The 21,314-nt window shown below is 38.4% G+C and overlaps 1 protein-coding gene across 1 annotated transcript in view; it reads left to right on the forward strand.

Moving 5' to 3' along the window:
- Window positions 1–21,314, forward strand: part of pkd1a (polycystic kidney disease 1a) — a gene marked incomplete at its 5' end in the record, with an annotated part of 84,456 nt that overhangs the window by 41,189 nt on the left and 21,953 nt on the right. The window contains 9 exons of the mRNA XM_083906043.1: window positions 755–930; window positions 1,498–1,628; window positions 2,582–5,202; window positions 6,013–6,210; window positions 6,307–6,606; window positions 6,723–7,159; window positions 7,603–7,753; window positions 18,993–19,145; window positions 19,295–19,435. Coding sequence (XP_083762169.1) covers window positions 755–930; window positions 1,498–1,628; window positions 2,582–5,202; window positions 6,013–6,210; window positions 6,307–6,606; window positions 6,723–7,159; window positions 7,603–7,753; window positions 18,993–19,145; window positions 19,295–19,435 — 4,308 coding nt within the window. The remainder of the gene's footprint in view (window positions 1–754; window positions 931–1,497; window positions 1,629–2,581; window positions 5,203–6,012; window positions 6,211–6,306; window positions 6,607–6,722; window positions 7,160–7,602; window positions 7,754–18,992; window positions 19,146–19,294; window positions 19,436–21,314) is intronic.

Raw genomic sequence — 21,314 nt, forward strand, 5'->3', positions numbered from 1 at the left:
CCATATTTATACATACACTACTGCTCAAAAGTTTGGGGTCACCTATATAATTTTTTTGTGTTTTCCATTTAAAGTCACACTTTTATTCATCGAAAAAAATTGCAAAATGAATAGAAAATATAGTCAAGACATTGACAAGATGAGAAATAATTGCTCTTCAAACTTTCGTATTTCATGAAAGAACCAGCAAAACTGTTTTCAGCTGTGCTAACATCATTGAACAAGGGTTTTCAAGGGTTTTCTAATCATCCAATAGCCTTCTAACACAATTAGCAAACACAATGTACCATTAGAACACTGGAGAGATGGTTGCTGGAAATGGGCCTCTATACACCTATGTACATATTCCATTAAAAAACAGTCGTATGCAGCTAGAATAGTCGTTTACGACATTAACAATGTATAGAGTGTATTCCTGATTCATTTAATGTTATATTCATTGAAAAATAGTGTTTCTCCTTCAAAAATAAGGACATTTCTAGGTGACCCCAAACCTTTGAGTGGTAGTGAGCTGTAGATTCTGGGGCAAACCTATAAAACATCAGTGTGACAAAGGAAATCTAATCGGTATTACTATTTAGAGAGCAAGTTTTCTTTTGTTCTTGCATTTTATTTACTGTGTGTTCTGCTGCCAAAGCTCTTCTGCATAATATTTCCCGAGTTTCCACGCGTCCAGGTCTGTATCTGTTTTGATTGAGAAAGCCCTTTGTGGTTAAACTTAGTGACACCCGCTGCCTGTGTGTCTTCCTTCCAGGTGACAGCGATGAACCATGTCAGCGCCCTCACAGAGTATTTCAACGTGACAGTGGACCGCATGCAGCCCATGGCCAACTTGACTGTGAGGGGTGTGCCAGATGTGGTCCCTCAGGGCTCCACGCAGACTCTCACCACGTCTGTGCTTGTAGACATGTCTGTGGACGCCACCTTCCGGTATGAACGCTAAATAGACTAAATCAAATGCCTTTTTTTTTGTTTTTAAGTCAGAGGCGTTCCATGTGTTTGTGTTTGGCTCCACATTTCTGCTCCTTTATCTGTCTCTTACTCTCTCTTAACTGTCTTTTCTTCTTCCTGCGCGCCATAATAGCAAAGCAGCAGTCATACCATGCAGAGCCTTGGATTTATAACTGTGTGGTTAGAGCAGATTGCTGACAAAAATTTTCCCTCTGCTCGGCTTTTTCCCCCGTTCGTTTTTTTTTCTCCTCCTTTTTCGTCCATGCTTACTCTCCTGCTCTTTTCCCTGCCTCCCTCTTTCACATTCCCACCCTCCCAACTGTGGTGCACTCTTTCACTTAGTTTCTTTCCACTCTCACCATTCTTGGTCCAGAGAGGCTTCCTGAGTTCTGATTTTCCACTTCTTTTCTTTCCAAACCCTCGATTTTCTCCTTATAGAAGATTCCCTATTTCTAGCGTGTGTGGTTATTAGTACATCTATTCATCTTTCTCTGAAACTTCTGTCTATGCTTTAATTTAATGTTGTCTCTTGTTGTTGTGCTGCAGATGGTATTTCAGTGACAATGGATATAAGGAGTTTGAGTACAAGCCTCCCTATGATCCTGCCCTCCTCTGCGCAGACTCCCCCAATCAGGTCCTGCTAAGCAACAATATCACCTATATCTTCTCTCAGCCAGGTAACCTTGCACCTCTATCTCTCTATATGAAGTACTGTTATATATGGACATGAATAATGAAGCAGCAATTCAAGATTCTTACATTAAAATATCTAAGAACCATGAGACATACACTACCGTTAAAAGGTTTGGGGTCACCTACACAATGTTTTGGTGTTTTCCATTAAAAGTCAGACATTTATTCATCAAAAGAGTTGCAAAATGAATAGAAAATATAGTCAAGACATTGACAAAATTAGAAATAAAGATTTTTATTCAAAATAATAATTTTGCCCTTTCGTCAAAGAGGCTGCAAAACTGTTTTCAGCTGTGCTAAAATCATTGCACAAGGGTTTTCTAATCATCCAATAGCCTCCTAACGCGATTAGCAAACACAATGTACCATTAGAACACTGGAGAGATGGTTTCTGGAAATGGTCCTCTATACACCTATGTACATATTCCATTAAAAACCAGACGTTTGCAGCTTGCATAATCATTTATATTCATCTGCTTTACCCCTGTGAAACATCACAGTGAGGAAGGAAACATTTGCTTTGCCACTGTGTTGACTTTTGTTTTTTTAATTGGTGAGTTTCTCACTCATGGATCGGCGATGCCAAAGCTCCTCGTATAGGGGAACGAAAAGCGACAACAAAACATCAATTCCCATGATCCCACTCTGCCACCTGCCATCGTCAATCTCTGTGTTTCGCTGTTGTTTTCATTGAAAGAGCCCTCTCAGTCAGTTATCTGTTGGACAATTGTAATGTGAGATTGTCCACCAAGAAAAAACATTATTGATCGCATCAATCTTTACAGAACCAAGAGGCTCATAGTAGTTTTTTCTTGTTCGGGTATTTGTATTTAAAGATCAGCCACTGCTTCAAGTAAAGAAAACAAAGCTGCATTAACATTTCAATAAGACAGCAGTGCTAATTTGATCTTCTTTCTCTCTCTCTCTCTCTGTCCAGGAATATACACTGCAGTGGTGTCCGTGTCCAATCGCTACGACAATGTCAGCCAGAGCATAAACATGAGCGTCTACAGCATCCTCACTCGTGTTGATATACAAACAGAGCCAGAACTCCTGCTCGCCGGGGAATCGGCTGATTTCGAGGCTCACCCTCTGCCCTCGCCGTACGGAATTCACTATGACTGGCAGTTTGGAGACGACTCTGCCCCGTTGCAAGGTCGCCGCGTGGCACACGCCTATGCACACAGTGGCTCCTTTAACGTCTGCGTCTCGGTAAACAACACCATCAGTTCCATGGAGGCTTGTGCCGAGATGTTTGCGTACGAGAGGATTGGAGGTCTGTGTGCTGAAAGCTCTTCTCCCACCGAGCTTCACAGTCCTACGACTGTGAGGGCTCGATTTGCTTCGGGCAATAACATCACATGGACATTTTCAATGGGCGATGGGAATGTCTATTCTACACCTGAACCTCATGTGATACACCACTACACTAAAGAGGACAACTACACAGTGAACATTACTGCCAGCAACGCTGTGAGCTTTGCTTCGACAATCCTGTCAGTGCAGGTGTTTGTCTTCCAAGTTATAAGGATGGAGCCATCTGGGTGTGTCCAGGAGCAGACCCCTGTCAACTTTAAAGCCTGGGTTTCCGGTAACGAATCAGCTCATTTTTATGAATGGTGCTTCGGGGACGGAAGTCCCAATGAGACACACCACGGCAACCCCACAGTGTCACACACCTACTTGGCAAGTGGGAACTATCAACTCTCCTTGCTTCTCTCAAGCGGGGTCAACAGGGCCACCAAGGTGACCTTCTTCAACTGGGTGTGTGTGCAGCCAGCTTTGACCAACATAAGTATTACCCTTGAGAAATCCCATTACGCAGTTGGAGAGGAGATCCTGTTCCAGGTCGGAGCTGCGCCAGAGTTCAACTACAGTTATCACTGGGACTTTGGTCGAGAGGAAGAACTTGTGCTCATCCACGGCTCTGGGAATATTGTGACAATGTATGAAACCCCAGGTCATTACATGGTGACAGTCACTGTCTCCAATAACATCTCCTCAAGTAATGCTAGTGTTTCGGTTGAGGTTCTGAAGTCTGTAGGATCAATTATTATTCAGCATAATGGCACTAAATACAACAACCTGACACTTAAAGCACCATATGCTTTTACAACATCTTCCTTGGCCTCCAATGTCAATTACAGCTGGAACTTTGGAGATGGAAATGTGTTAACAGGCCAGAATATTCACCACACCTACAATATCTCAGGCTACTACAATATCACTCTTACAGCAGCTAACACAGTAAGCAGGAATCACACGACTCTACCGGTTCATGTGCTCGCACCAATCCGCGGGTTGACTGTCAACTCCAGCCTGATAAATGTTCCGCTCAATGCCTCGGTTCATTTTGAAGCTCAAATGGAGGAAGGAGACGGTGTTCGGTTCTCTTGGATCTTGTGTGACCGCTGTACCTCAATACCCGGGCCCCACACCATGTTCTACACGTTCCGCTCCGTCGGCACTTTCAACATCATTGTGACAGCGGAGAACGATGTCGGAACATCGCAAGCCAGTATCTTTCTGTTTGTCCAACGTGAGCTGGAGGGACTGCAGATTCTAGCAGCGGACGAGGTCACGCGCAGTGGAGGTACAAATCTGGACACTTGTTGCTTTGCGACAAACCACGTTCTCCATCTTCAAGCAGGATTAAAGGAAGGAACCAACATGACATTTACCTGGAACCTCGTCAGAGCGTTTGACCAAGACAGCTCAAGCTTCAACGTAAGCGGAAAGAGCGTGGAGGTGAATTACCCCAAGCCAGGTCCGTGTGAAATCTTTCTTCGTGCCGCCAACCTTCTGGGTCAGCTGTCTGTCAATAGAACCATTTACTTCTTGGAACCAGCCAGAGATGTGTACCTGCAGATCAGCAAAAACCCGGTCGCAGTCAGTTCCCCAACAAACCTGACAGTCTTGACTATGGAGGGCTCAGACCTGCAGTACCGCTGGTCTGTGAATGGCGATACACTGCAATGGAACAATCCCTGGAAAACCCACACCTTCATCAGTCCGGGCCAAAAACTAGTTACCGTGGAGGTCTTCAATGAAGTTGGCTCAAAAGTTGTGTCAGAAATAGTGAGTGTCCAGGAAGTCATCTCTGGACTAAGATTCACAGCCACCAACGTGACGGAGCAAAGTTACGTGGCAACAGGTGCTAACATCACGCTTCAGGGTGATGCTCTGACGGGAACCAATGTGACATGGACGTGGCTGTTAGATGGAAGGACGGACACTGGAAGGAAAACCTCTCTGATTTTCCAGGAGCCAAAGACAGCCGTTGTTATTTTAAATGCCACCAATGATGTCAGTGGGCAAGTTTATTCCAGGGAGTTCTTTGCTCAGGACAAGATCCAAGGGTTGGAGCTGAAGGCAAGCACAAAGATCGCAGCAGTGGGTGAAAAGGTGGAGTTCAACATTTCCATGGCAGCGGGCTCGGACGTTGATCGGATCCTCAGCATCAGTGGCGATGCCACTGTTACACAACCCAACCAAACCTATGTCCACGTGTTCAGCAGGGTGGATACATACATGGTGAATCTCACCGCTCACAACAAGGTAAAGTCAAAGAGTCGAGCAGTGTATGTTAATACTAAGGGTTTATGGGTCCAGTACAGTCATTTAACAATTAGTTATGGATCAGTTTATTGACGATTCCAAATACACAGTTAGCATTTATGGAGGAGAAAACATACACTACCTTTCAAAATTTGGCGTCACCTATACAATTTTTTGGTGTTTTCCATTAAAAGTCAGACTTTTTTTTATCAAAAGAGTTGCAAAATGAACAAAAAATATAGTCAAGACATTGACAAGATTAGAAATAATGATTTTTATTCAATATAATTATTTGGCCCTTTCGTCAAAGAACCAGCAAAACTGTTTTCAGCTGTGCTAACATCATTGCAAAAGGGTTTTCAAGGGTTTTCTAATCATCCAATAGCCTTCTAACGCGATTAGCAAACACAATGTACCATTAGAACACTGGAGAGATGGTTGCTGGAAATGGGCCTCTATACCCCTATGTACATATTCCATTAAAAACCAGACGTTTGCAGCTAGAGTAGTCGTTTACCACATTGTATATGTGTATAGAGTGTATTTCTGATTCGTTTGATGTTATATTCATTGAAAAAAAGTTGCGTTTCCTTCAAAAATAAGGACATTTCTAAGTGACCCCAAACTTTTTAATGGTAGTGTACTTTAAAAACTCACAATAGACAGCAATTATGACACATGTAAAGTTGGCACACACACAATTACAAAAGCTGAAAGTTAAATCTAATCACTTGTACTCAATTCTCTTAACTCTAAAGTTGACAAACAAAGATAAACTAACAGAGATCACCTCTTTTTATTAAAACTCAGGTGAGTTCAAAGAGGCGGCACATCCAGGTTGAGGTGATGGAGCCGGTTCGTGGACTTTCCATCCTGGGAAGCTGTGCAGCGATCCCTGTTGGTGTGAAGAGATTGTTTGTGGCCAACATTTCGACGGGCAAACCTGTCCATTTCCTGTGGACTTTTGTTCTGTACCACCTCCAACCGAAATCACACATGGGCAAAGAGGTCAGTTCAATTCAACAGCTTTGAAATCTTGACTCACATGATGCAAAATGGAAAGCGACAAATCATTCATCTCAATCTGTATTTACACTTCTCCAGGTGTCATACATTCCACTAGAGGCAGGCTTATTGACCATCTACGTGAAGGCCTTCAACGCTCTGCACGCCCAAAACATCACCAAGCACATCCTCGTGCAGAACCTGCTGACGGCTGCCATCTTGTACGCGGCACCTCAGGAAACTTTCATCAAAAAGACCATAACCCTGACGGCCTCCATCACACCCAGGTCTAACCCTGTGGAGTGTTTGTGGGACTTTGGTGATGGTTCTACTCGAGCTCACACCACCACCACAACTGTGGGTTATGAGTACAACTACCCAGGACACTTCTTGGTCCAAGTATGTTTTGAAATACTTTGAAATATGAGATTTTATTTTAATTTTTTGACAGATACTGTATTTTGGAAGCTTCCAGGTTCTGTGATTTCAACCAGTTTGTTTTGTTCTCCTGATAGGTGAACTGCAGTAACATGGTGAGCTGGGTGTTGGCCCAGGTGGAGGTAAGCGTCAGTGTATTAGAGTGTGAGGAACCAGAAGTGCAGGTGGTTCAAGCCCCCCGCCTAGCCATCTGGCGCTCCCAGCCCACTATAATGGAGGCCAGTGTTGATCTGAAAGGCTGTGAACGCTACGGAGCTCAATACCTCTGGCAGATACTCGCAACACCCTCCTGTGATAATGACAAAGATGACCAGGATCCCTCTGGAGCGGTGACTCAGTATTTGCCGGTCCCGGTAATTCACCTTCCAGCGGAGGTTGATGTGCGTCGGGTGGAGCTGTCATTGCCTAAGATGTCTCTGGCAACAGGAAACTACAGCTTGGTGTTTTCTCTGTCATATGAAGGCGTGCCACTAAAAAAGGCTGCATGTCTGCATCTGAGCGTCATGGCTGCAAGGTCAGTGGAGCAACAAAGTCACAAGTGTAGAAATGTAAATAACATACATCACTCCTCTATGTACAGTATATCTTTCTATGAAAATCTATATCTTGATTTTCAACTTGGGTGTAGTCTGAATTCATTCCAGTTGTAATGGGTTAATGGGTAACCTAGTTTTGCAACCACAGAAAAGATTTAAAACATCCATACAGACTTCAGCAATAATTTTTCACTATTGCTGATGCTTCCTCACGCTATGTCTTCTCACTCGGATATTGCAAAATGTGGGTAAATACTGCCTTTATTTACACGTCATGTCATGAGTCAAGAGGAATGTATCTAGCCAAAATATGGTCAAAGATAACATGGATATAGATCACAGTGTAACTCTTTCTGCAAAGTTGTGCAAACATGGTTTGAGTTCTCTTTTATGTCTGTGTTTATTTTACTCTTTTTGTCAGGCTGATGCCCATCATAGAAGGGGGCACATACAGGGTGTGTTCAAGAACGCAGGACCTGCAGCTAAGTGCAGAGCAGTCGTACGACCCCAATATGGACAGGGACAACCAGTCACTACTCCACTACCACTGGGAGTGTCAAAGCACCTCCAAGGTAACGGCTAATAATGTTCACACAACATAGTTTAAGAGTGCACTGTGTAAAATGCAGGCGAGCTATGGAAGATATATATACTTATCTTTATATGATTTATATTTGTATGAGAAGCAGTGTGTGAGTTATGGAGTTTTAAAAAGCATAAAAATGCTTTTTTAGTCACAAAGATAAGATAAGATAAGATAGTCCTTTATTCGTCCCGCAGTGGACGAATATCTTTATTGTCTGTAGTTTTTATGATAATTTTACATTTGACTGTCATCCAAATTTTGAGAAAAAGTCAAAGTACAGTATGTCGTACAGAAATTGTCAAAATTGGTCAAAAACATCATAGTATAGTATGTCGTCCAAAAATGGTCAAAAACGGACAAAAACTTCATAGTATGTATGTCGTCCGAAAATGGTCAAAAATGGTCAAAAACGTCATAGTATAGTATGTTGTCCAAAAATGGTCAAAATTGGTTAAAAACGTCATACTATAGTATGTTGTCCAAAAATGGTCCAAAACGTCATAGTATAGTATGTCCAAAAATGGTCAAAATTGGTCAAAAACATCATAGTATAGTATGTCGTCCAAAAATGGTCATAATTGGTCAAAAAGTCATAGTATAGTGTGTTGTCCAAAAATGGTCAAAATTGGTTAAAAACGTCATACTATAGTATGTTGTCCAAAAATGGTCCAAAACGTCATAGTATAGTATGTCGTCCAAAAATGGTCAAAATTGGTCAAAAACATCATAGTATAGTATGTTGTCCAAAAATGGTCAAAATTGGTCAAAAACGTCATAGTATAGTATGTTGTCCAAAAATAGTCAAAATTGGTTAAAAACGTCATACTATAGTATGTTGTCAAAAAATGGTCCAAAACGTCATAGTATAGTACGTCGTCCAAAAATGGTCAAAAATGGTCCAAAACGTCATAGTATAGTACGTCGTCCAAAAATGGTCAAAAATGGTCAAAAACGTCATAGTATAGTATGTTGTCCAAAAATGGTCATAATTGGTCAAAAACATCATAGTATAGTGTGTTGTCCAAAAATGGTCAAAATTGGTTAAAAACGTCATACTATAGTATGTTGTCCAAAAATGGTCCAAAACGTCATAGTATAGTATGTCGTCCAAAAATGGTCAAAATTGGTCAGAAACATCAAAGTATAGTATGTCGTCCAAAAATGGTCAAAAATGGTAAAAAACTTCATAGTATGTATGTCGTCCGAAAATGGTCAAAAACGTCATACTATAGTATGTCGTCCAAAAATGGTCAAAATTGGTCAAAAACGTCATAGTGTAGTATGTCGTCCAAAAATGGTCAAAATTGGTCAGAAACGTCATAGTATAGTATGTTGTCCAAAAATGGTCAAAATTGGTCAAAAACGTCATAGTATAGTATGTTGTCCAAAAATGGTCAAAATTGGTTAAAAACGTCATACTATAGTATGTTGTCAAAAAATGGTCCAAAACGTCATAGTATAGTACGTCGTCCAAAAATGGTCAAAAATGGTCAAAAACGTCATAGTATAGTATGTTGTCCAAAAATGGTCAAAATTGGTTAAAAACGTCATGGTATAGTATGTCGTCCAAAATTGGTCAAAAACGTCATAGTATAGTATGTTGTCCAAAAATGGTCAAAATTGGTTAAAAACGTCATACTATAGTATGTTGTCCAAAAATGGTCCAAAACGTCATAGTATAGTATGTCGTCCAAAAATGGTCAAAATTGGTCAAAAATGTCATAGTATAGTATGTTGTCCAAAAATGGTCATAATTGGTCAAAAACATCATAGTATAGTGTGTTGTCCAAAAATGGTCAAAATTGGTTAAAAACGTCATACTATAGTATGTTGTCCAAAAATGGTCCAAAACGTCATAGTATAGTATGTCGTCCAAAAATGGTCAAAATTGGTCAGAAACATCATAGTATAGTATGTCGTCCAAAAATGGTCAAAAATGGTAAAAAACTTCATAGTATGTATGTCGTCCGAAAATGGTCAAAAACGTCATACTATAGTATGTCGTCCAAAAATGGTCAAAATTGGTCAAAAACGTCATAGTGTAGTATGTCGTCCAAAAATGGTCAAAATTGGTCAGAAACGTCATAGTATAGTATGTTGTCCAAAAATGGTCAAAATTGGTCAAAAACGTCATAGTATAGTATGTTGTCCAAAAATGGTCAAAATTGGTTAAAAACGTCATACTATAGTATGTTGTCAAAAAATGGTCCAAAACGTCATAGTATAGTACGTCGTCCAAAAATGGTCAAAAATGGTCAAAAACGTCATAGTATAGTATGTTGTCCAAAAATGGTCAAAATTGGTTTAAAACGTCATGGTATAGTATGTCGTCCAAAATTGGTCAAAAACGTCATAGTATAGTATGTTGTCCAAAAATGGTCAAAATTGGTTAAAAACGTCATACTATAGTATGTTGTCCAAAAATGGTCCAAAACGTCATAGTATAGTATGTCGTCCAAAAATGGTCAAAATTGGTCAAAAATGTCATAGTATAGTATGTTGTCCAAAAATGGTCAAAATTGGTTAAAAACGTCATACTACATATGTTGTCCAAAAATGGTCCAAAACGTCATAGTAAAGTATGTCGTCCAAAAATGGTCAAAATTGGTCAAAAACGTCATAGTATAGTATGTTGTCCAAAAATGGTCAAAATTGGTTAAAAACGTCATACTATAGTATGTTGTCCAAAAATGGTCCAAAACGTCATAGTATAGTATGTCGTCCAAAAATGGTCAAAATTGGTCAAAAACGTCATAGTATAGTATGTCGTCCAAAAATGGTCATAATTGGTCAAAAACGTCATAGTATAGTGTGTTGTCCAAAAATGGTCAAAATTGGTTAAAAACGTCATACTATAGTATGTTGTCCAAAAATGGTCCAAAACGTCATAGTATAGTATGTCGTCCAAAAATGGTCAAAATTGGTCAAAAACATCATAGTATAGTATGTTGTCCAAAAATGGTCAAAATTGGTCAAAAACGTCATAGTATAGTATGTTGTCCAAAAATGGTCAAAATTGGTTAAAAACGTCATACTATAGTATGTTGTCAAAAAATGGTCCAAAACGTCATAGTATAGTATGTCGTCCAAAAATGGTCAAAAATGGTCCAAAACGTCATAGTATAGTACGTCGTCCAAAAATGGTCAAAAATGGTCAAAAACGTCATAGTATAGTATGTTGTCCAAAAATGGTCAAAATTGGTTAAAAACGTCATACTATAGTATGTTGTCCAAAAATGGTCCAAAACGTCATAGTATAGTATGTCGTCCAAAAATGGTCAAAATTGGTCAAAAATGTCATAGTATAGTATGTTGTCCAAAAATGGTCAAAATTGGTTAAAAACGTCATACTACAGTATGTTGTCCAAAAATGGTCCAAAACGTCATAGTAAAGTATGTCGTCCAAAAATGGTCAAAATTGGTCAAAAACGTCATAGTATAGTATGTTGTCCAAAAATGGTCAGAATTGGTTAAAAACGTCATACTATAGTATGTTGTCCAAAAATGGTCCAAAATGTCATATGTCGTCCAAAAATGGTCAAAATTGGTCAAAAACGTCATAGTATAGTATGTTGTCCAAAAATGGTCAAAATTGGTTAAAAACGTCATAGTATAGTATGTCGTCCAAAAATGGTCAAAATTGGTTAAAAACGTCATACATAGTATGTTGTCCAAAAATGGTCCAAAACGTCATAGTATAGTATGTCGTCCAAAAATTGTCAAAATTGGTCAAAAACGTCATAGTATAGTATGTTGTCCAAAAATGGTCAAAATTGGTTAAAAACGGCATACTATAGTATGTTGTCAAAAAATGGTCCAAAACGTCATAGTATAGTACGTCGTCCAAAAATGGTCAAAAGTGGTCAAAAACGTCATAGTATAGTATGTTGTCCAAAAATGGTCAAAATTGGTTAAAAACGTCATACTATAGTATGTTGTCCAAAAATGGTCCAAAACGTCATAGTATAGTATGTCGTCCAAAAATGGTCAAAATTGGTCAATAACGTCATAGTATAGTATGTTGTCCAAAAATGGTCAAAATTGGTTAAAAACGTCATACTATAGTATGTTGTCCAAAAATGGTCCAAAACGTCATAGTATAGTATGTCGTCCAAAAATGGTCAAAATTGGTCAAAAACGTCATAGTATAGTATGTCGTCCAAAAATGGTCAAAATTGGTCAAAAACGTCATAGTATAGTATGTCGTCCAAAAATGGTCAAAAATTGACAAAAACTTCATAGTATGTACGTCGTCCGAAAATGGTCAAAAATGGTCAAAAACGTCATAGTATAGTATGTTGTCCAAAAATGGTCAAAATTGGTCAAAAACGTCATACTATAGTATGTTGTCCAAAAATGGTCCAAAACGTCATAGTATAGTATGTTGTCAAAATGGTCAAAATTGGTCAAAAACGTCATACTATAGTATGTTGTCCAAAAATGGTCCAAAACGTCATAGTATAGTATGTCGTCCAAAAATGGTCAAAAATGGTCAAAAACGTCAGAGTATAGTATGTGGTCCAAAAATGGTCAAAATTGGTCAAAAACGTCATAGTATAGTATGTGGTCCAAAAATGGTCAAAATTGGTCAAAAACGTCATAGTATAGTGTGTTGTCCAAAAATGGTCAAAATTGGTTAAAAACGTCATACTATAGTATGTTGTCCAAAAATGGTCCAAAACGTCATAGTATAGTATGTCGTTTTTAACCAATTTTGACCGTCATACTATAGTATGACGTTTTTAACCAATTTTGACCATTTTTGGACCACATACTATACTATGACGTTTTTGACCAATTTTGACCATTTTTGGAAAACATACTATGTTGTCCAAACATACTATATAGTATGACCTTTTTGACCATTTTTGGACAACATACTATACTATGAAGTTTTTGACCATTTTTGACCATTTTCGGACGACATACATACTATGACGTTTTTGACCATTTTTGACCATTTTTGGACGACATACTTTACTATGACGTTTTTAACCAATTTTGACCATTTTTGATCGACATACTATACTATGACGCTTTGGACCATTTTTGGACAACATACTATAGTATGACGTTTTTAACCAATTTTGACCATTTTTGGACAACATACTATAGTATGACGTTTTTGACCATTTTTGGACAACATACTATACTATGACGTTTTGGACCATTTTTGACCATTTTTGGACGACATACTTTACTATGACGTTTTTGACCAATTTAGACCATTTTTGATCGACATACTATACTATGACGTTTTTGACCAATTTTGACCATTTTTGATCGACATACTATACTATGACGCTTTGGACCATTTTTGGACAACATACTATAGTATGACGTTTTTAACCAATTTTGACCATTTTTGGACAACATACTATAGTATGACGTTTTTGACCATTTTTGGACAACATACTATACTATGACGTTTTGGACCATTTTTGACCATTTTTGGACGACATACTTTACTATGACGTTTTTGACCAATTTAGACCATTTTTGATCGACATACTATACTATGACGTTTTGGACCATTTTTGGACAACATACTATAGTATGACGTTTTTAACCAATTTTGACCATTTTTGGACAACATACTATAGTATGACGTTTTTAACCAATTTTGACCATTTTTGGACCACATACTATACTATGACGTTTTTGACCAATTTTGACCATTTTTGGAAAACATACTATGTTGTCCAAACATACTATATAGTATGACCTTTTTGACCATTTTTGGACAACATACTATACTATGAAGTTTTTGACCATTTTTGACCATTATCGGACGACATACATACTATGACGTTTTTGACCATTTTTGACCATTTTTGGACGACATACTTTACTATGACGTTTTTGACCAATTTTGACCATTTTTGATCGACATACTATACTATGACGCTTTGGACCATTTTTGGACAACATACTATAGTATGACGTTTTTAACCAATTTTGACCATTTTTGGACAACATACTATAGTATGACGTTTTTGACCATTTTCGGACGACATACATACTATGACGTTTTGGACCATTTTTGACCATTTTTGGACGACATACTTTACTATGACGTTTTTGACCAATTTTGACCATTTTTGGACGACATACTATACTATGACGTTTTGGACCATTTTTGGACGACATACTATACTATTACGTTTTTGACCAATTTTGACCATTTTTGGACGACATACTATACTATGACGTTTTGGACCATTTTTGGACAACATACTATAGTATGATGTTTTTAACCAATTTTGACCATTTTTGGACAACATACTATACTATGACGTTTTGGACCAATTTTGACCATTTTTGGACGACATACTATACTATGACGTTTTTGACCAATTTTGACCATTTTTGGACGACATACTATACTATGACGTTTTGGACCATTTTTGGACAACATACTATGGTGTGACGTTTTTAACCAATTTTGACCATTTTTGGACAACATACTATACTATGACGTTTTTGACCAATTTTGACCATTTTTGGACAACATACTATACTAGGACGTTTTTGACCATTTTTGACCATTTTTGGACGACATACTATACTATGACGTTTCTGACCAATTTTGACCATTTTTGGACGACATACTATACCATGACGTTTTGGACCATTTTTGGACAACATACTATACTATGACGTTTTTGACCAATTTTGACCATTTTTGGACGACATACTATACTATGACGTTTTGACCATTTTTGGACAACATTCTATAGTATGACGTTTTTAACCAATTTTGACCATTTTTGGACAACATACTATACTATGACGTTTTTGACCAATTTTGACCATTTTTGAACGACATACTATACTATGACGTTTTGGACCATTTTTGGACAACATACTATACTATGACGTTTTTAACCAATTTTGACCATTTTTGGACAACATACTATACTATGACGTTTTTGACCATTTTTGGACGACGTACTATACTATGACGTTTTGGACCATTTTTGGACAACATACTATAGTATGACGTTTTTAACCAATTTTGACCATTTTTGGACAACATACTATACTATGACGTTTTTGACCAATTTTGACCATTTTTGGACGACATACTATACTATGACGTTTTGGACCATTTTTGGACAACATACTATATATGACCTTTTTTAACCAATTTTGACCATTTTTGGACAACATACTATACTATGACGTTTTGGACCAATTTTGACCATTTTTGGACGACATACTATACTATGACGTTTTTCACCATTTTTGACCATTTTTGGACAACATACTATAGTATGACGTTTTTAACCAATTTTGACCATTTTTGGACAACATACTATACTATGACGTTTTGGACCAATTTTGACCATTTTTGGACGACATACTATACTATGACATTTTTGACCAATTTTTACCATTTTTGGACGACATACTATACTATGACGTTTTGGACCATTTTTGGACAACATACTATAGTATGATGTTTTTAACCAATTTTGACCATTTTTGGACGACATACTATACTATGACGTTTTGGACCATTTTTTACCATTTTTGGACGACATACTATACTATGACGTTTTGGACCATTTTTGGACAACATACTATAGTATGATGTTTTTAACCAATTTTGACCATTTTTGGACGACATACTATACTATGATGTTTTGGACCATTTTTGGACAACATACTATAGTATGATTTTTTTAACCAATTTTGACCATTTTTGGACAACATACTATACTATGACGTTTTTGACCAATTTTGACCATTTTTGGACAACATACTATAGTATGACGTTTTTGACCAATTTTGACCATTTTTGGACGACATACAAATGATGTTGTTTTCTGTTTGTTACAGAAAGACAAAGACTGTTCATCAATGTCAAACCTGGAATTGATGATTCTCAAATGTCTTCTCTCTTTTCTTTATTCACAAGCCAAAAATTATTCTGTTGTAATTATTTCTTTGTTATAAGGAACAAAATGCTCAACATGTGTAATAAAATAAAAAAATTAAAGAACCAACAATTCATTGATTATTAAAGTAATTGCCAATTAATTTAGTAATGGTTTAATAATGCTAATCATTGCATCCCTACTTGTTTTATATATATAAAATGTGTGAAATACAATGTCATAACCCCCTCCTGTCATGTCTGTGGGGCTTGAGCACAGCCCCGATCTCCCACCACCACCAGTGGGTAATTTCTTGGGACTGTGAGGTGGAATCGAACCAGCCACCACCAGACTGGCATAATCTTACAGGTGCGAATGAAACCACTACGCCACACATCCCTTTGTGATTTAGGAGCTCTTGGTGTTTTTCAGTATTCACTTTGGATGTGGAACCTTAAATGTTGGAGTATAAGGGAATCGAACCCACAAGCTCAAGATCCTGAAGACTGCTCCTTAACCAGTTGAGCTAACCACACACTATCGCTTGCATTATCAAACTCCTTTTTACTGTTTGTGGTTGAACATTGTTTTCAAAAATCAGCCCATGCAAGACCCAAACCTATACTCACAGGAACCAAGGGTTGGACCCATAATCTCAGGATCCTGATCCTTAACCTGTTGAGCTAATTCCACACGCTAAAGGTACTTGTTCCAAGCGGGAATCAAACCAGGGTCTCCTGCTCCAAAGACAAGTGTGTAAACCATTACACTAACTGTTTGGCTGGGCACGTGTGCTGAACAGACGTTATCAAGTAGTTCAATACGTTGAAGTCATAGGTTCGATTATTGAAAGGCTTCCAAATTTTGCAAATAAGCACACAAGGACAAATAGCTCATGGGACTAAGAGAATGACTCAAGTTCCTGAGATTCGTGTGAGTATGGGTTCAAATCTTGCATGGCCTGATTTTTAAATACAATATTCAACCAAAAAGAGTAAATAGGAGTTCGAAGAATCAGCGAAAGAGTCTGGAGTTAGCTCAACTGGTTAAGGAGCAGTAATCAGGATCCTGAAGTCATGGGTTCAACCCTTGGGTCCTGTGAATGGGTTTGAATCTTACATGTACTGAATTTTAAATACAATATTCAACCACAAACAGTAAATAGGAGTTTGAAAAATGAAAGAATGAGTGTGGAGTTAGCTCAACTGGTTAAGGAGTAGTCATCAGGACCTTGAGGTTCTAGGTTCGATTCCCTTATCCTCCAACATTTAAGGTGCCACATCCAAAGTGAACACTGAAAAGCACCAAGAGCTCCCAAATCTCTCAGGGATGTGTGGCGTAGTGGTTTAGTTCACAACAGTAAGGTTGTACCTGTCCGGTGATGGCTGGTTCGATTCCACCTCGTGGTCCCAAGACATTACTCGGTGGTGCGGAGTGGCAATGAAGTGGTGGTGTGGTGGGACCGAGGGAGGGGCATGAGCTCCTCCCCCGGCGGTTTCTGAGACATGAATGGAAGGGGTTATGCCATTTTATTTCACATATTTTTGAATTTTTTTGATTTTTGAGAAAATCAGTGTGGGTGTGTCACACCCCAGCACCGTATATCAGTGTGGGTGGGTGTGTCACACCCCAGCCCAGCCCAGCACCGTATATCAGTGTGGGTGGGTGTGTCACACCCCAGCCCAGCACCGTATATCAGTGTGGGTGGGTGTGTCACACCCCAGCCCAGCCCAGCACCGTATATCAGTGTGGGTGGGTGTGTGTGTCACACCCCAGCACACCCCAGCACCGTATATCAGTGTGTCACACCCCACCCCAGCACCGTATATCAGTGTGTCACACCCCACCCCAGCACCGTATATCAGTGTGGGTGGGTGTGTCACACCCCACCCCAGCACCGTATATCAGTGTGTCACACCCCACCCCAGCACCGTATATCAGGGTGGGTGGGTGTGTCACCCCACACTAAACCAAAAAAAAAAAAAAATTATAACAAGTAGGGATGCAATTATTACTACTGATGGTTCTTTAATTGTTTTATTTTATTACACATTTTGAACATTTTGTGCTTGCCTTATAACAAAGATATATATATCTTTATAACTAATTAAAACACTTTCTGTAACAAACAGAAAACAACATCATTTGTATGTGAAGACAAATGAAATGAAAGGTGTTTGTTGACTGTGACACACTGTGACTGTGACACATTAGCATTAGCATTAGCTGGTGGCATGTGAACACCTGTGATCAGATCACTGATGTTAACAACAGTTGTAAACATCAATAGAGCATCTAAGAAATGTGTGGATCATTTTTAAGCAGCAGTTACCACATGTTTGTCCTCCTCCCGGTTGTCACCTTCTGCTGGCTCCAAATGGCAAACAGGAAGTGGAAGATTCCAGATGGACTTATCTAACAACATACTATACTATGTCATCCAAAATCTGACAATTTTTTTGAAAAACATTTATTCGGTCCAAAACTAGACAAAAACTACTATACTATGTAGTACGTCATACTGTACTATGTAGTGTAATGTGACAATTTTTTGAAAAATAAATTTGGTTTGACAAAAACAATATACCCCTATGACATATATATATATATTTGGACAACATACTGACATACTATACTATGACCTTTTTGACCAATTTTGACCATTTTTGAGCAATTTTGGACGACATACTCCCTCTAACTCTCTAACTCTCTACCCGTTGCTCTTACCTTTTGTTATTTTTTATTTTGTTGTTGTCTTTTGTTGGCGCCTTAAATATAATGCATCATCATCATCATCATCATCATACTATACTATGATGTTTTTGACCATTTTTGGACGACATACTATACTATGACGTTTTGGACCATTTTCAGACGACATACTATACTACGATGTCAGCACACTATAGTATGACGTTTTTGAACAATTTAGGACGATATACTAGGAAAATATGTCATACTATGACATAGTATGACATATAGTATGACATAGAAAAAAAAGATAAACAGTCCAATAAAACAAAACAGCAACAATAATCATGATCCCTGGAATGACTGTGTGCAGATTGAGAGTTTCCCACAGGATCTTTATGGATTAAAATCCCGATTCAACCAAATACACAGTAATCTACACCTCTACGACTGTCATCAAAATCCTTTCCTTTTTTAAGCTCGGTTGGATCATAGTATGAAAAATGGTCAAAATTGGTCAAAAACGTCATATTAAAGGCTTCGCATTTCTTTTTCTATGATCTCAAAGTTCTACTATTATTACTACATTAAGTTGTCCTTAATATTATTATAACAACCCTCATCGTCTGCCCCCATTGTTTTTGCCTGCAGGGTACAGAGCACTGCTCAACGTTGAACTTTGGCCTGGGTTCTAGTGGTCCAGTGCTCGGAATCTCTGGTTCTGAGCTGGAGGCGGGTGTCGAATACACTTTCAAACTGACCATAAGCAAAGACGGCATGGCACCAGAGTCCACCACGCAGACTGTAAGTGGACGCTCCTGGTCTCTCCTGCGTTTCATGAATGAATGAATGAATCTGTCAAAGGTTTGCTTGTTTGTTATTAGGAGTTTATGAATAAAGCATTGTTTTTAGAGACTGTATCTAACGCTGTCGTCTCACCTTGTGTGTGACAGGTGCTCGTCCAGACCGGTCACATACCCATGGTGTATCTGGAGTGTGTGTCCTGTAAGGCCCAGTCCATCTACGTGGTCAGCCAGAACTCCTACGTTTACCTCAAAGGGACCTGCACCAACTGCCAGGGCTCTCATCGAGGGGTAAACACACACGTATACACTATGTGGACTATATGGTTAAGTATTGAATTCAGGTGTTTCAGTCAGGCTTTGGTCAAAGCCCCTCATCTCCAATGAAGGACAATCTTTACACTTCAGCACACCAAGACTTTTTGGACAATGAGATTGTGAGCCAGGGCCTTCTCGTCCAACATCAGTGCCTGTCCTCATACATGCTCTACAGCAGGGGTGTCAAACTCAAATACAGAGTGCGCCAAAATTTAAAACTGAACAAAGCCGCGGGCCAAGGTTGAACAAATTAACCTTTTAATAGGGACCCAAACAAGTTTTGCATTGAATATTGAACAAGCAAGGCTTATATAACTTTATAGTGACATGCAAAATCGAGTTTCAAATAATAATAATAATAATTAAAAAATATCAATGGCATATCAAATAAAATTTAAATAAAAATTGAATGCACCCTAAATACAGGATAAGCGGTAGATAATGGATGGATAAAAATGTAATGCCTCTTTTCTATTTGCAGCCTTCTGAGGTAAATATCTAAATAAACTTTTTCCACAGGCTAATAATACATTTGAAAATAAAATAACAATAATGAATGAATCAAACATTCAAGCCTTGAAGTAGCAAGAGAAAGTGCATGAATAAAACGTTAATTATTGCTCAGTTTGCTACACTGATTTGCTTTAACACTGAATATGGAACAAGCAACGCTTATATAACTTAATAGTGCAAAATCAACTTTCAAAAAACAAACGAAAAAAACATCAATGGCATATTAAATAAAATTTAAATAAAACATTTAATGCCTATTTTCTATTTGCAGCCTTCTGAGGTAAATATCAACATTAACTTTTTCCACAAGCTAATAAATTTGAAAATAAAATAACAATGAATAAATCAACCATTCAGGCCTTTTTACTGCTCAGTTTGCGACACATTGATCTAATCTGATGTGTCCAAGCCAGATACCTGGCATCTTTTCTTGGATGCTAGTTCATTAATGTCGGGGTTCAGGCTTTGAGCTGAGGCAACCTTCATTATCGAACGAAGGTGTTCATCAGTCAGACGTATCCTGTGAGACGTTTTCCTCATCTTCATTGAGGAGAAAAGTTGCTCACATAGATAAGTGCTGCAGAACATGGAGAGCAATTGAGCAGCTTGGGTGCGGAGCTGAGGCAGCGGCGGTGCCGCTGTATAATACCGGCGGGCCAGCTAATGTTAATTTGATATTACCTCAAGGGCCAAATGAAATTACACGGCGGGCCAAATTTGGCCCGCGGGCCAGAGTTTGACACCCGGGCCAGAGTTTGACACCCATGCTCTACAGAATGAATGGACAGGACTATCAGTACAGTAAAATCTTGAGGAAAGTACTATATTATGTATTTGGTCAGGCGTCCAAAAACTATGTCCATATAGTGTACACAAAATGAGGTCAGTGCACCACAAGACTGAGGGGAACTCAGCATTTCCAGACTCTTTCTCCCCCTTGTGTCACTGGCAGTGTCTGTGTGGGTGTGTGAATGAAGTCATCACATACTCTAAATGTAGAGAGAGAAAAAGTATGTTACGTCGTCACTAACAATGAGCTGACTTTGCTAAAAAATTTACTCATGAGGGTGTCATTATTTTCCAAAGGATCACTTAAAAAAAAAATAAAAAAAAAATGACTGAATCTACTGGCCCATACCAGTTTCCATCAGCCTTCATGTATGAAAGTAAAGATTTATTTATATACCCTACCGTTCAAAAGTTTGGGATCACCAATACAACTTTTTTGTGTTTTCCATTAAAAGTCACACTTTTATTCATCAAAAGAGTTGCAAAACGAATAGAAAATATAGTCAAGACATATTAGAAGTAATTATTTTTTATTCTAAATAATAATTTT

This window comes from Microchirus variegatus (assembly GCF_963457635.1).
Source record: "Microchirus variegatus genome assembly, chromosome: 19".
Lineage (NCBI taxonomy): Eukaryota > Metazoa > Chordata > Actinopteri > Pleuronectiformes > Soleidae > Microchirus > Microchirus variegatus.